Raw genomic sequence first — 12893 nt, forward strand, 5'->3', positions numbered from 1 at the left:
AGACATCTGATAAAAAAATCATTCTGAAAACATCATTGCTTATCGATATTGCCTATGATACAATGCCCACTAGTGGACAGAATGTGCACAACTTTATTTTAAAACCTAGGTAGGTCTTTCTGTAAGAATTTAATGGTAAAAAATATTATTAATAATAATTCGAATATATTCGAATATTATTATTAATAAATAAACAAACTTCGAATATGATTTTTGGGCAAAAGTCCCAGCCCTAACACACACACACACACACACACACACACACACACACACACACACACACGTCTTCACCAGAACCAGGACACCACACACTGGTGGGATGGACTTCTACACACACACACAGGCACGCACACACACATGCACACACGCACGCAAGCACACACAAAATGGGACCAGGCTTTTTATCAAATAAATGATAGATAGACAGATATATGATAGATACAGTAGATAGATAGATGGATAGATAGATAGATAGATAGATAGATAGATAGATAGATAGATAGATAAACAGTATAGATAATGGATGGATGGATGGATGGATGACTGAGGCCCGTTCCCGCCCACCTGTTCTGGGTCCAGCTGTGTGGTTCCGTCCTGGCAGACCACGGTCAGAACCAGCGCCCGGGCCCGCCCGGCCTCCTCCAGCACCCTGCCCCTCTCCTCTGGACTCAGCTTCCCAGCGTCCTTCACTCTGGGGTCACAGGTCAGGGCCGAGGTCAGGCAGGCGTTGGACTGGGCCTGGGGTTCGCCGGCAGCCCCCTCCGGTCCGGTATCCGGGCCCACCTGACCCGGTTCTGGCCCGGGTTTGGCGCCCTCCGACTTCGAGGTCCTGGAGGTTTTGGTGTGTCTCGGGGCTTCAGAGCCAGATCCAGTACCAGACCCGTTTTGGGTCGATCCGAACCCCAGCTCCTCTACTGGCACCCCCCGTCTGTGCCTGGCTGGGTTGGCTGGGGGCTGTTTTGGGTGGTTAGGGGTCGTGGTTTGGACTCCCTCGGTTCCCTCAGTGCCGTAAGGGGCGCTGGCGTTACCTCGGAGACCAAGGGCGGTTTCGATCTTTAGTCCTGGCCATGTGGCGGTGGACGTTTGCACTTTGACCCCTCGTGTCGTCGCGATCTGGGAGGGGCGTGGCGGCGGCGCCCACCTCGCCGGACGCTTGGGGAGGGAGAGCTCGGGCGGGGGGGCGGGGCCTTCGTGCTTCCTCTTGAGGGCGAAGGTCAGGGCGAGCGGCGGACGCCGGGGAGCGGGGCGGGTGGGGGAGGGGCTAGGGGAGCCGCCGCCACCGAGGCACGCGGAGCTCAGGGCCGAGCCCGGCGTCACGGCCCGGCCCTGCCCGGGCGAGGAGGGGCTCGCTGGGGAAAGGTCCGCACGGGGCCCCCCATCTCCAGATCCTGCAGCTCCATCCTTGAAAAAAGGGGAGAGAGAGAAATAGATAGAGTGTGAGAGAGAGAGAGAGAGAGAGAGAGAGAGAGAGAGTGAGAGAGAGAGAGAGAGAGAGAGAGAGAGAGAAACACAGACAGCGACCGAGACGGCGGTAAGAATCCATTATTACATTTACACGTTTGAAAATAGCCTCTGGCTTCTGGCTTTCCAGGGATTGGATGAGCCCAACGGTCGACCCGTCAGAGGGGAGCGAGCGGCCTCAGTAAGGGAAGCAGACATGGGGGAACTCCTCGGTGATGGAGACTCTATTAGGGATCGCGTTCCCAATTACGAGTGCTCGGCTGCGCTGGCTCTCTACTGCCTTTTTTGTCTGAGAGAGAAAAAGACAGAGAGACAGACGGAGGGGGACGGTGACGGGGAGTTGAGAGAGGGCGTCTAGTCGGACGCGGCCAAGCGGTCAGTCCTGCCGCTGTTCAGAGCAGAGCGCCCCCGAAACACGCACACGAGCGAAAAGAGACGGGAGCACGCACGCACGCACACACACACACACACACACAATCCTTCCAGACACACACACTCTCTCTCCAGACAGACAGACAGACACACACACAATCCTTCCAGACATACACACACTCTCTCCAGACACACACACACTCTCTCCAGACACACACACACACACACACACACGGTCCTTCCAGACCAATCAACATACACAAACACACACACAAACGCACACAATCCGTTCATAGTTTCCAGAGTACAGGTTCACCTCCACATAACCTAGCCGGTCTCCGGGTACAGCTCACAGCAGCCAGCTACATCCATTATTCATACTCTGCACCACCATATTTATGCAAAGTGAGTAACAAGTGTGAGAAAGAGTGTGTGTAATAATGTGTGTGTGTGTGTGTGTAAGAGATCGAGAGAGAGAGAGAGAGAGAGAGAGAGAGAGAGAGAGAGAGAGAGAAAGAGAGTGAATAGTCTACCTTGTGGCAGATAGTGCGTGTGTGTGTGTTGTGTGCGTGAGAAAGAGAGAGAGAGAGAGAGAGAGAGAGAGAATGAATAGCCTACCTTGGGGCAGATTATGTGTGTGTGTGTTGTGTGTGTTGTGCGTGTGAGAGAGAGAGAGAGAGAGAGAGAGAGAGAGAGAGAGAGAGAGAGAAAGAGAGTGAATAGCCTACCTTGGGGCAGATTGTGTGTGTGTGTGTGTGTGTGTGTGTGTTGTGCGTGTGTGTTGTGTCCCTCTACCCCGGGCGAAGAGACCCCCTGCGTCGTCAGGGGAGGAGGAGCGGTACATCCCGCCAGCTCAGCTCTCTGGGGGAGGCGGGGCTTATTTGCCTGTAAGCAGAACCGCTTGTCCTGGTCCTTCAGCCCCAAAAGGTACAACAGTACCGGGCTGTAAAGATGGACGCGGCCCAGGGATGGCGGCCCACAGCCCGGCACTAGAAGACCCATTTGACACATCTCTGTATTAAAGCTACCTACACACTATCTACATCCGCTAACTACTTATGCTAACTACATCCGCTAACTACATATGCTAACTACATCCGCTAACTACATATGCTAACTACATACGCTATCTACCTCCGCTAACTACATCCGCTATCTACCACCGCTAACTACATCCGCTAACTACATATGCTAACTACATCCGCTAACTACAAATGCTAACTACATACGCTATCTACCTCCGCTTACTACATCCGCTAACTACATCCGCTAACTACATCCGCTAACTACTGTACATCCGCTAGTTACATACGCTATCTACATACGCTAACTACATACGCTATCTACACACGCTATCTACATACGCTATCTACATACTCTAACTACCGCTCACCCACCCACCCCATCTTTTCCTCACTTTCCCCCCCTCCACTTCTCCCCCTCTCCTTCCCTATCTCTCTCTCTCTATCCTTCTTCCTCTCCCTCTCTCGCCTTCTCCTTCCAAATCTCTCTTTCTCTCCTTCTCCCTCCAATAGTGAGCGGAGCTCCTCCCATCCCTTCCGGATCGCCAGACCTTTTGCTTTACCGCCCATTAGGGAGTCCTTTCGTCTCGCGTGGGGGCAATCGCACCAAGGAGAAAAAGGCTGATGGGGGGGGGGGGACACGCAAGGAATACGAGACTCCCCAATTTCTCACGGCTTTCAGACCTCGAGCGGTTTGGCTGGCAGGCGTGCGGACGGACGGAATGTCGGCGACGTTTCCTGCAGCTAACGGACGTTAGCGGACGCTTTTGAGCGCTCGGGGCGCCCGCGTTACCTGGGGGCTGTCTCGCCGAGGGGGGGTCCCCCGGAGGAGAGGAGGCGGGGCCCGGAACAGTCTCCTGCTTTCTTGAGAACGCTGTGGGGTGGGAGGGCCGGCTGGGGACACTTCTGAGGACAAGAGAGGGACTGGTTATTTCGTAGTGTGTGTGTGTACGTGTGTGTGTGTGTGTGTGTGTGTATGTGTGTGTGTGTGTGTGTGAGAGAGACCCAAAGTCCTGAGTGAGGGCGGCCAAGCGGACGGGAGCAGAGCTGAGGTCAGCCTTGTCGGGGTCTGAGTATGCTTTAAAGTCGCACTGAAACGGACGTTCAAGATCATCTAACTTCCGTAGTTTGACGTATTTCCGACGCAAACAAGCTATGAATTTTCCAGGAAGTAAGAAATTATATACTTTGATATAAGATTACAACAAAAGTAGAATTTTGAATTTTTTTGGGCATACATCATTGAATAGGTGAACACTATGACCAATTATGTGAACCAAAATGGGACAGAATGCTTTTTTTCATTTCAGTGTGACTTTAAATAATGTTGCCATTATCAGTTGGATGTGTGTACATTGTATTGATGTCTGATGATTTGATATTGTTTTATGATTTTCAAGTGTGAATGCTTTGTAACCAGGGCACCGTCACAAACGACACCTTGGTCTCAATGAGTTTCCCCGTGGATTAATAAAGGTGAAATAAATCCAAAATAAATAAAACATTCTGACTCAGCATTGTCTTAGTAAACGCACCTCACTTCCTTCCTGTGCCCTGAAACGTGAGCGAGGGCGTGAGTGAGAGAGAGAGAGAGGGACAGAGAGAGAGAGAGAAAGAGAGGGAGAGTGAGAGAAAGAGAGGATAGAGAGAGAAAGAGAGGAGAGAGAGAGAGAGAGGGAAGGCAAGGAGAGAGTGCAAGAGTGTGGAGAGCAGGACACCCTGTCAGTCCAGACGGAGCATTAATCTCCGTCTCCAGCCCCGATACACTTTAAATGTAATCATGTGATATCAGAGGAGCCTGGCTGAGCTCCCAGAGATATGGTCTGGTAAATAGATACAGGGCTGGCTGCTAGAGTGAAACATCGCCCCCTGGTGGTCTACTAGGGACGTGCAAACTTTTCTGTTTAGTTGGCCAGTGTATGTTTAGTTAGAAAAATAGAAATATTCACTCATTAGCCAACTGTGGCACATTAACAGTGATGTGGAAACTGATATGTTGATGCGCACTGTCCCTTGTAAATCAATAAATACATAAGTAAATAAATAAGTTGGTCAGTTTATCCATGTTCTGCACTGACCTGTATCTCCTCTGCCCCCCTCCTCATTCGTCTCTGAGGTCCAGCCGCTCGTCTCTGGACGTCTGCCCCTCTCCGCTGCCCTCCGCCCCCCTCCGCCACACGCCCGTCCCCATGAGCGCCGCTCCCTCTGCTGGCGGCCGTCGGTACCGCCGCTCCGCTGCCCCGCCCTTTCATCCGTCCGCGTTCCCTCCTCTCTTCGGCGTCTCTTCGTCACTCCTTCCGCCCGGGCGCCGCCCTCCCTCGCCGTCGCCCCCCCCGCCCCCAAACTCCCCTCCGCCTCCCCGTCCTCGGTCGCCCCTCTCTCCTCGTCCGCGCCGCTGAAGAGCGCCCCCCCCCCTCCCGCGGGGTCTCTCTGTACCGGCGGGTCTCTCTCCCTCTCGCCCGGCCCGCGCCCCCACCCCTCCCCCCCGCCGGGCGCCACCCGGCGGTCAGTCTGCGCGACCGCGGCGTGCGTTTTCTCCCCGCTGTCGCCCGCGCCGAGGAGAGGTTTGTCACCGGAGCCGTTCGTTTCCGATCCGGATCCGAAATTGAAACTCTCACCCGGCGCCCGTCCCGGCGTGAACACGTGGGAATCGTCCTCCGTGGCCGTCTTCTCTCGGTCTAACGTAGGAATCGGTTCTCTCTCTGCCTCTCCTGCGGTGGCCCTAGAGAGATCCCCTCCAATACAATTGCTTGATCCGTCTCCGGCGTTATCCAATGGGATCGCCTCGTCTTCCTCTGGCCAGCTGTCTCCACTGAAGGTCAAACTTGGCTGCATTCCATCTTCTACCCTCGGCCCTCTCTCTACGCTCTCTCCCCTCTCTCCTCCTACCCCTGTGTCTATTTCCACCCCCTGCCACGCCCCATGCTCTCCTCCGAGCCTCCTCATTGGTCCGGGGCCCTGTCCGTCACTGCCTGCTTCCTGTCTCGTCAGGTGACCTCTGTGAGGCAGCAGCAGGCTTCCAAACCGCCACTTGCCGCCACCTCCAGAAGACCCACGGGTCTCGGCGTCTGCTCCCCCAACAGAGGCTACTTCTCTGGGGTTGGATACGGACGGCTGCCCGCGAGCTATGGTGCCTTCTGGCCCTAGTAGGGGGTTATGCCAGGGTACGTCCCCTGCACCCATCATTGTGCGCCAGCTTTCTCTCTGAACATCTGGGTGTGGTGTATGGGACTCTGATGCTAAGCTAACGTTAGCTCTGGAAGGTGCCGGTTCACAGGGCCTAACAGGACCCTGAGGGCGCTGCATCCAGGAGGGGGCTGGCTGGGAGGAGGAAGTGGAGGAGTAGGATGGCGGTCTGGACCAGGGCCTAAGAAACAGTTCCAGGATGACAAGCAGAGTTTGACGACTTGTCCTTTCATACATTTTTAACCACCGAGGTGTCATATTATGATCGTGCCCCGCCTGGCAGCCGAGCGGCTGACTGACCTGTCGGGCCCTCTGTCCCTCCCCTCCTCCTGAGCTCTGCTCTGGCCCCGCCTCTCTCCTCCGTCAAACCTACCAGCTGACACACACAACACAAATATGGCTGCTTGGGAAACTTCACCTTTAAGATTTGAGAGTTTCCTATATTCTGAGTAAGCTTACCTAGTCCCCGATGTGCATTGTGTTGCCTCTGTGTACAGTATGAAATGCGCTATATACCGTATTGGCCCGAATATAAGAGGACCCTGATTATAAGACGACACCTCTTTTTCAAGACTCATTTTTTGAAAAAGACTTTTAGAAGACCAAATTTTGTTTTCGTAAAGAAAATTATTTTATTGGAAATAATGATAATAAAAACACATTGAATGAGGTCGGCTGTTATTCTCTTTTATGACAATAAACTATAGTCTATTTGGTATCAATGACCGGTAGGCGATCCATCTCACAGTGGAAAAACAACCATGTAGCCTATCTGACGCAGGCCTAATGCACTGACTAAACCAGGAAGTCCTGGTTGACACTAATGTTAAAACTTACCAAAAACATACCACTTCAAGAACCGAAATGGTCAAACTAACAGTCAGAACACACTATCACAATGACAAACTCATGATTACCACACTCAGATTGTTTTTCACTGCCGTAGTTTTTGCATTTGAAAATACAGGAGTGAACGAGCTTATGGCTGGCTGGTGCTCTTACTTTAGTAGGTTAGCAGGTTGACTGGCTTCAGGCTGGAGGGGAACTGGCTATTTGGCGCCACCTGTTGTTGACCACGTATAATAGCATGTAAAAGGCCATGAATATAAGACAACCCCGTTTTTCCAGGAAAAATACCCTGTCTAATTATATTACGGTCAATACGGTAAATAAAGTTTGATTTGATTTGATTCCATTGAATATCCTCCAGGCTAGTCTATTATCCATATTTTAGATCTGAGACCTGTCCTCAACCGTCATAAAACTACAACTCCCACCGTCCCTCTCTGTTCTGTCCTATAGAATCCCCTGACTCACAGGTCCTGCTGTTGTAGTTCCTGACGGAGGGCCGGCTCTGGGCCCGGAGGGCTGCCAGGATCCTCTGGCCGGAGGCGGACAGGGGGCCAGTGTACAGCCTGCTACCACTAGCACTGATGCTGCTGCGTCTCTCCATCTTCCCCTCCTACTCCTCTTCCTGCCTTCCTGTCTTTCTCTCAGTGGCCTAAACACACAAAACGGCACAGGAGAGAACTGCATGCTGGTTATGTTTGTAGTCCACAGTGAAGCTTGTGTGATCTGGAAACATGGCCGAAACTGAAGTGCATCAGTATTAATTTATTTACAATACCTCACATTTTGAATCAGGAAACATACTAACAAAGTTAGTAATAAAGAACACTTTTTTGTTGTTGTTGTTGTTGTTCTCACGTGAAACAAGCGAACTGCACACCACCACAATAGCAAAAGTAGTAAAACTGGAGAAAGGTCATGTCTATTGAATCACAGCCCAGTGTCATTCTCATGTTCACGGATCCAAGCGCGACGCTGGGCTGTGATTCTCCCAAGTGCTCTGACATCCCACACAAGGACAGGAACGAAGGGCGGGCATTCGCAACGCAGATGAGCAGAGGCGGGTGGTGAAGTGATGTGCTTTCCTCTTCGACCCCGATGAGGACGTAGCGCTCGGTGAGAGGGGGGGGGCAGGGAGGTGTCGGGGTATCCTTGTCCTTGTACCAGAGGGCGTCTGTCTCTGGAGGTAGAAGGGAAGGCCCAGCCTGCCGGGAGAAAGCCTGGGTCTAGAGGCCCTCTCTCTCTGGGATGAGGAGGAGTGCTGGGTCTGAGAGGAGGGGGGGGGGGGGGTTGGGGGTGAAGCTCTCCCGTCCGGGACGACGTGAGGACGCAGAACGAGCGTGTTTTTGTTTTTTTTTAGGACGGCGCCGCCGCCTTGCCGGCCGCCACCTTGGCCTCCAGGTCCTCCACCAGCTTCTGGAGGAGGCGGGCGTCCAGGTGGAAGTAGACGTACAGTCCCCTCTGCCGCCTGAGGAGGGCGCTGCGCTCCAGCTGAGAGCGCTTGCTGCGCACGTCACCCATGAGTTCCTGCATGACGCAGTACAGGGCGTTCAGCTGGGCCTCCACCTCCAACAGCTTCACCGTCAACTCCTGGGGGGAGGGAGGGAGGGAGGGAGAAAGAGAGAGAGAGAGGGGAGGAAGAGAGAGTGGGGGAGAGAGAGAGAGAGGAGGAAGAGAAAGAGTGGGGGAGAGAGAGAGAGAGGAGGAAGAGAGAGTGGGGGAGAGAGAGAGAGGAGGAAGAGAAAGAGTGGGGGAGAGAGAGAGAGGAGGAAGAGAAAGAGTGGGGGAGAGAGAGAGAGGAGGAAGAGAAAGAGTGGGGGAGAGAGAGAGAGGAGGAAGAGAAAGAGAGTGGGGGAGAGAGACGGGCATTAGCATCTTTAAGAGAAGAACTTACATTGCTGTAATTGATCAATCAACATTAATACTTTCTGCAAATCAAAGCTTTACACTACAATGAATTATTGAATTATTAAAAAAAGACATGAATGAGCGTGGTAGGCATGTGAACAGCAGAATCCTCACTCCGGAATCCTGTGGAACCTAAACATGGATTTTAAACAGTTATTTCACATGGAGGGAGACAGAGAGAGAGAGAGAGACAGAGAGAGAGAGAAAAGGATTATGCCCTCCGCTGTCCACCTGACGACCAAAACGGTGTGTGAAGTGAACCACGCAACATCACAGCAGAGTGGTGCCGCCGGGTCCAAGTCAATACTCATTAGATTCTGACACCAGAGTGACTAACACACCGTGACGTGCCCTAAAACAAAACCAGCTGTGTGAAGAAGCACCGCTGAGGAAACGACAACCACCCCTCGATATGTGCTGCCACCACCTACCCCCCCCCCCCACACACACACCTGCCCGTGTGATTCAGGGTAACAACAATAAAAAACACTCACGCTACCATAGCTGCATCGCTAACGCCTTCGGGCGAAATAAGACGAGGAAGAGCGGTCGGAGACGTACCTGCGCGTTGGGGCAGAGATCCTGGTCGGGGGTGTCCGTAGGACGTACCTGCGGCGCCAAGACCAGCTGCTGCAGCCCGGAGTGGGTCGCCCTGCGCAACGCCTCGCAGTCGCCGTGGAGACGGGCGCCGGCGTAGCCCTGTTGCCGCGCCGCCCCGGCCAGAGCCTGGCGGGCCGACCGGAGCTCGCCCTGCAGGGAGCGGGCGGAACGTTCTAGACCCTCGTAGGTCCGGAAAGGCTCGTCTCGACCTTCTGCCGGCTCTCGGCCCGACTCTAGGATCTGGAGGAGTCTGGGGGAGACGGAGAGGTTTGGGGGTTCGTGGTTGATTTCCGATTTGGATCTGGTCACTGGAGCGTAGTAAACTAACCACGCGCTGAATAGCACATTCGTCGAGCAGTTACCACAGATATCTTTAAGCATGTCAGACTGGATCTACGGTTAGCCAATAGTGACCCCCCCCCCCTAAGTAGCATGCTACTTCTCGCCTGCTATATAGCAGGTAGCAGGCATTTCGGACAAAGCCATGGTGTACAGTTTCAAAGAATGCATGTATAGACACGTGGGTGTTGTAGTCTTCGTCGAGTCAGGAGTGTAGTCTTTTATCCCTACCTGCCGAAAGCGGCATCCTGGGCACTGATGACGGGGCTGGGCCTGTGGCCGAGGGCCAGGTGGGGCTGGGCCAGCGCCTGGATCCTGAGGCCCGTCTCCTCCGCTCCCCTCCCCAGCCTGGAGGCCACCTCGCCCAGCTGACGCAGCATCTGCCCCCCCCTGCGCAGCTCCGCCTCCTGGGTGAGCAGCAGCAGCTCGAAGGAGGCCTTCTGGCGAAGGAGGTGGTCTCTGACCTGGAGGGAGGGGTGGTTGGAACGATGGGGGATTGAAAGAGAACGCGGAATGGAGTTAGAAGTTCCAAATCAGTTCCGGAATACGCAAAGTGTGAGTCTGACCACATCAGGAAAAAAGAGGGCCGTGTCGTTTCACCGCGAGCGTCGTGAGGAGCGGTTTTGGCTGACCGGGCCGGTCCAGTCCATGTCCCTCACCTGCCCCTGTCTGGAGGTGTAGTAGTCCTGTCTGGCCTGCTGCAGGGCCAGGTCCCCCCTCACCACGGGCACGTTGAGCAGCCTGGCCCCCTCCCGGAGGGCCGCAGGGACCGGCCCCTGGAACAGCGCCTCCAGCTCCACCTCCACCGCCTGCAGCTCGCGCCGGTACACCGCCTCCCACGCCGGGGTGGACAGGCTGGAGGAGAGGCCCTGGGGAAGGACGAGGGGTCAGCGGGAGACAACAAAGCGAGTGTGATAGATTAAGCCCGTTAGTTTAAACTAGGGTTGCAAATTTCAAGGAATTTCATTAATTGATAACTGTTAACCTTAACAAACGATAGTCGATTAATTGATAAGAACGTCCCGCGTTGGACTGCGCTTTGCTCGCTTCATTTTTGTGTCTTCTTCTGTTGTGTTGTTGAAATTTCCCGGCATCCTAATTAGCCTTCACTACATGCCGTGGCGCCCTCATGTGCAGTCAGACTTTAAATCATGATTACATTTTCACACAACTCCCGTTGATAACGTTCGTAAAATAAAATAAAAAGTTCCATTCCATTAACAAGCAATTAATTGAATAACCAAATCTTACTCGAGTAAATTCTTATCGGCAATTAATCGATAGTCGATTTTACTTAACATCCCTAGTTCAAACGCTGAGCTGTTGTGTCTCCCGTCCTCCTCACCTTGGCGTGGGAGCGCGGCTTCTCCGAGAGCCACTCGAGTCCGGCCCTGGCGCCCCTCTCCTCCGCCCGGGCCTTCAGCAGCTGGTGCTGGGCCACGATGTAGGCCCACTGCAGCCTGGACACCTCCTTCCTCCTCCTCTCCACCTCCTCTCCTCCCGGCTTCCTCTTCTCCTCCTCCTCCTTCAAATCAAGTCCAACTTTATTTATATGGCGCAATCCGTTATACAGAGGCAACACAATGTGCTTCACAGAAAGGAGGAGGGGGGTACACACACACACACACACACACACACACACACACACACACATGTTACGGAAAATACGTTACAGTAAATCTATATTCCCTGTTTTCCCACATTTATTATAATATATATATATATATATTTAAGTGCTGTCAATCGTATCACAAGTGTTAACGGGTTAACATTGACAGACGTAATATTATATACTGATCCTATCACTAATTTTCCAGAGGGAAGAAAAAAAAAAAAAAAAGTTCATCCATTTAGCCAATATAGGAAAACTATTAAAAAAAAATCTTCCCTGACCTCTCCAACCATCATCTCCCCGTCCTCCTCCTCTTCATCCCTCTCTCTGCAGCTGCTGAGGTCCAGGAGCTGGAAGCGTTCGGCGCGGGAGGTCTCCACCAGGTCTGAGATCCCCTGGAAGAACTGCCTCTGGGTGAGGGCGGCCAGGGCCTTGGTGTTCCGCTCCTCCTGCTGCAGGTAGGGCTCCAGGGACAGCTGGGACACCAGGACTGGGGGTCCCGAAGGGCTGGCAGGGGTCACAGCCCTGCCCCCGTCCCCGTCCTGGGTCTTGGGCTCGGGGTCGATGCGGAGGAACGACCCCAGCTTCCTCACCTCGTCCGTCAAGGTCTGCAAGGCGGCGTTGATCCCGGCGTTCTCCGCCCCCATGGCGGCGGCGGCGTCCTTCAGCCTGCGGGAGGCGCACTCCTGGCGGGCGGCGATGCGGAGGGCGGAGTCAGCGCCGGAGGTGGCCAGCACCTGCAGCTTCCTGTGGCGCTGCTGCTTCAGCTGCTTCTCCTTCAGTAAACACCGGAGCTCCGCCTCCAGGTCCTCCACGCTCACCTCTCCCTCCGCCGCCAAGAAGGCGGACGACGACGACGACGAAACCCCTCCTCCGACCCCGCCCCCCGGCCCACAAGTCTTGAGAACCTCCCCCAGGGCGGACTCATCCAGGATGGGCTTGCCGGAGTCACGGAGCACCCTGAAGGCCCGCCCCTCCTCTGGGCTGAGGACGTTGTCCCGGCTGAGGGTGCGGCAGACGAAACGCAGGAAGTGGAGGTTCTCCGGGGCGCAGTCGAACAGCCAGTCGAACTCCGAGCCCGTCAGGGAGGAGGCAGACGGGTACCCCAGGCGACCAAGTGCCTCCACAAACTGACCACCGTCTAACATGGCGGCGGCGGTTCCACAAACTGTTACACAGTCACCGGGCTACAGTTTCAATCTGGATTGAAGGTGCGGAGGCGCAGCCGTTTAAGTGAAGGGCGAGAATTGTCAGGGAAATGAGAGATTAGTTTATAGCTAACAATTCTTTCCAAACATCAATAAATAATTGGTATAGGTCGCTTGGTATTCACAGCTGTTTGACTGATACTGATGTAATGTACAGTGACTACAGACAGTCTGTAAATCAAAAGAGTACCACATAATCTGAAGAAAACGGACCACTGGTTTGGCAACAATCGACGCATCTTCCGACCTGAAAAGATGACTGGAGCCCAAGAGTCTGCCTGAACGAAACTCTCGCGAGAAGATGGTGACAGAACGCGAATTTAGCTTAACGTTAGC

The 12893-nt window shown here is 53.8% G+C and overlaps 1 protein-coding gene across 1 annotated transcript; it reads right to left on the reverse strand.

The window, feature by feature from the left end:
- Positions 1–7849: 7849 nt before the first annotated feature.
- On the reverse strand, positions 7850–12497 carry haus3 (HAUS augmin-like complex, subunit 3; the record flags this gene model as incomplete). Its single annotated transcript, XM_084451555.1, has 6 exons — positions 7850–8480; positions 9360–9648; positions 9969–10201; positions 10397–10606; positions 11083–11226; positions 11631–12497. 6 exons carry the CDS (start codon positions 12495–12497, stop codon positions 8247–8249), a joined length of 1977 nt encoding a protein of 658 aa, XP_084307681.1. The 3' UTR covers positions 7850–8246.
- Between the last annotated feature and the right edge of the window lie 396 nt (positions 12498–12893).

The sequence above is a fragment of the Borostomias antarcticus genome (assembly GCF_949987555.1).
Source record: "Borostomias antarcticus genome assembly, chromosome: 17".
NCBI classification, from domain to species: Eukaryota; Metazoa; Chordata; class Actinopteri; order Stomiiformes; family Stomiidae; genus Borostomias; species Borostomias antarcticus.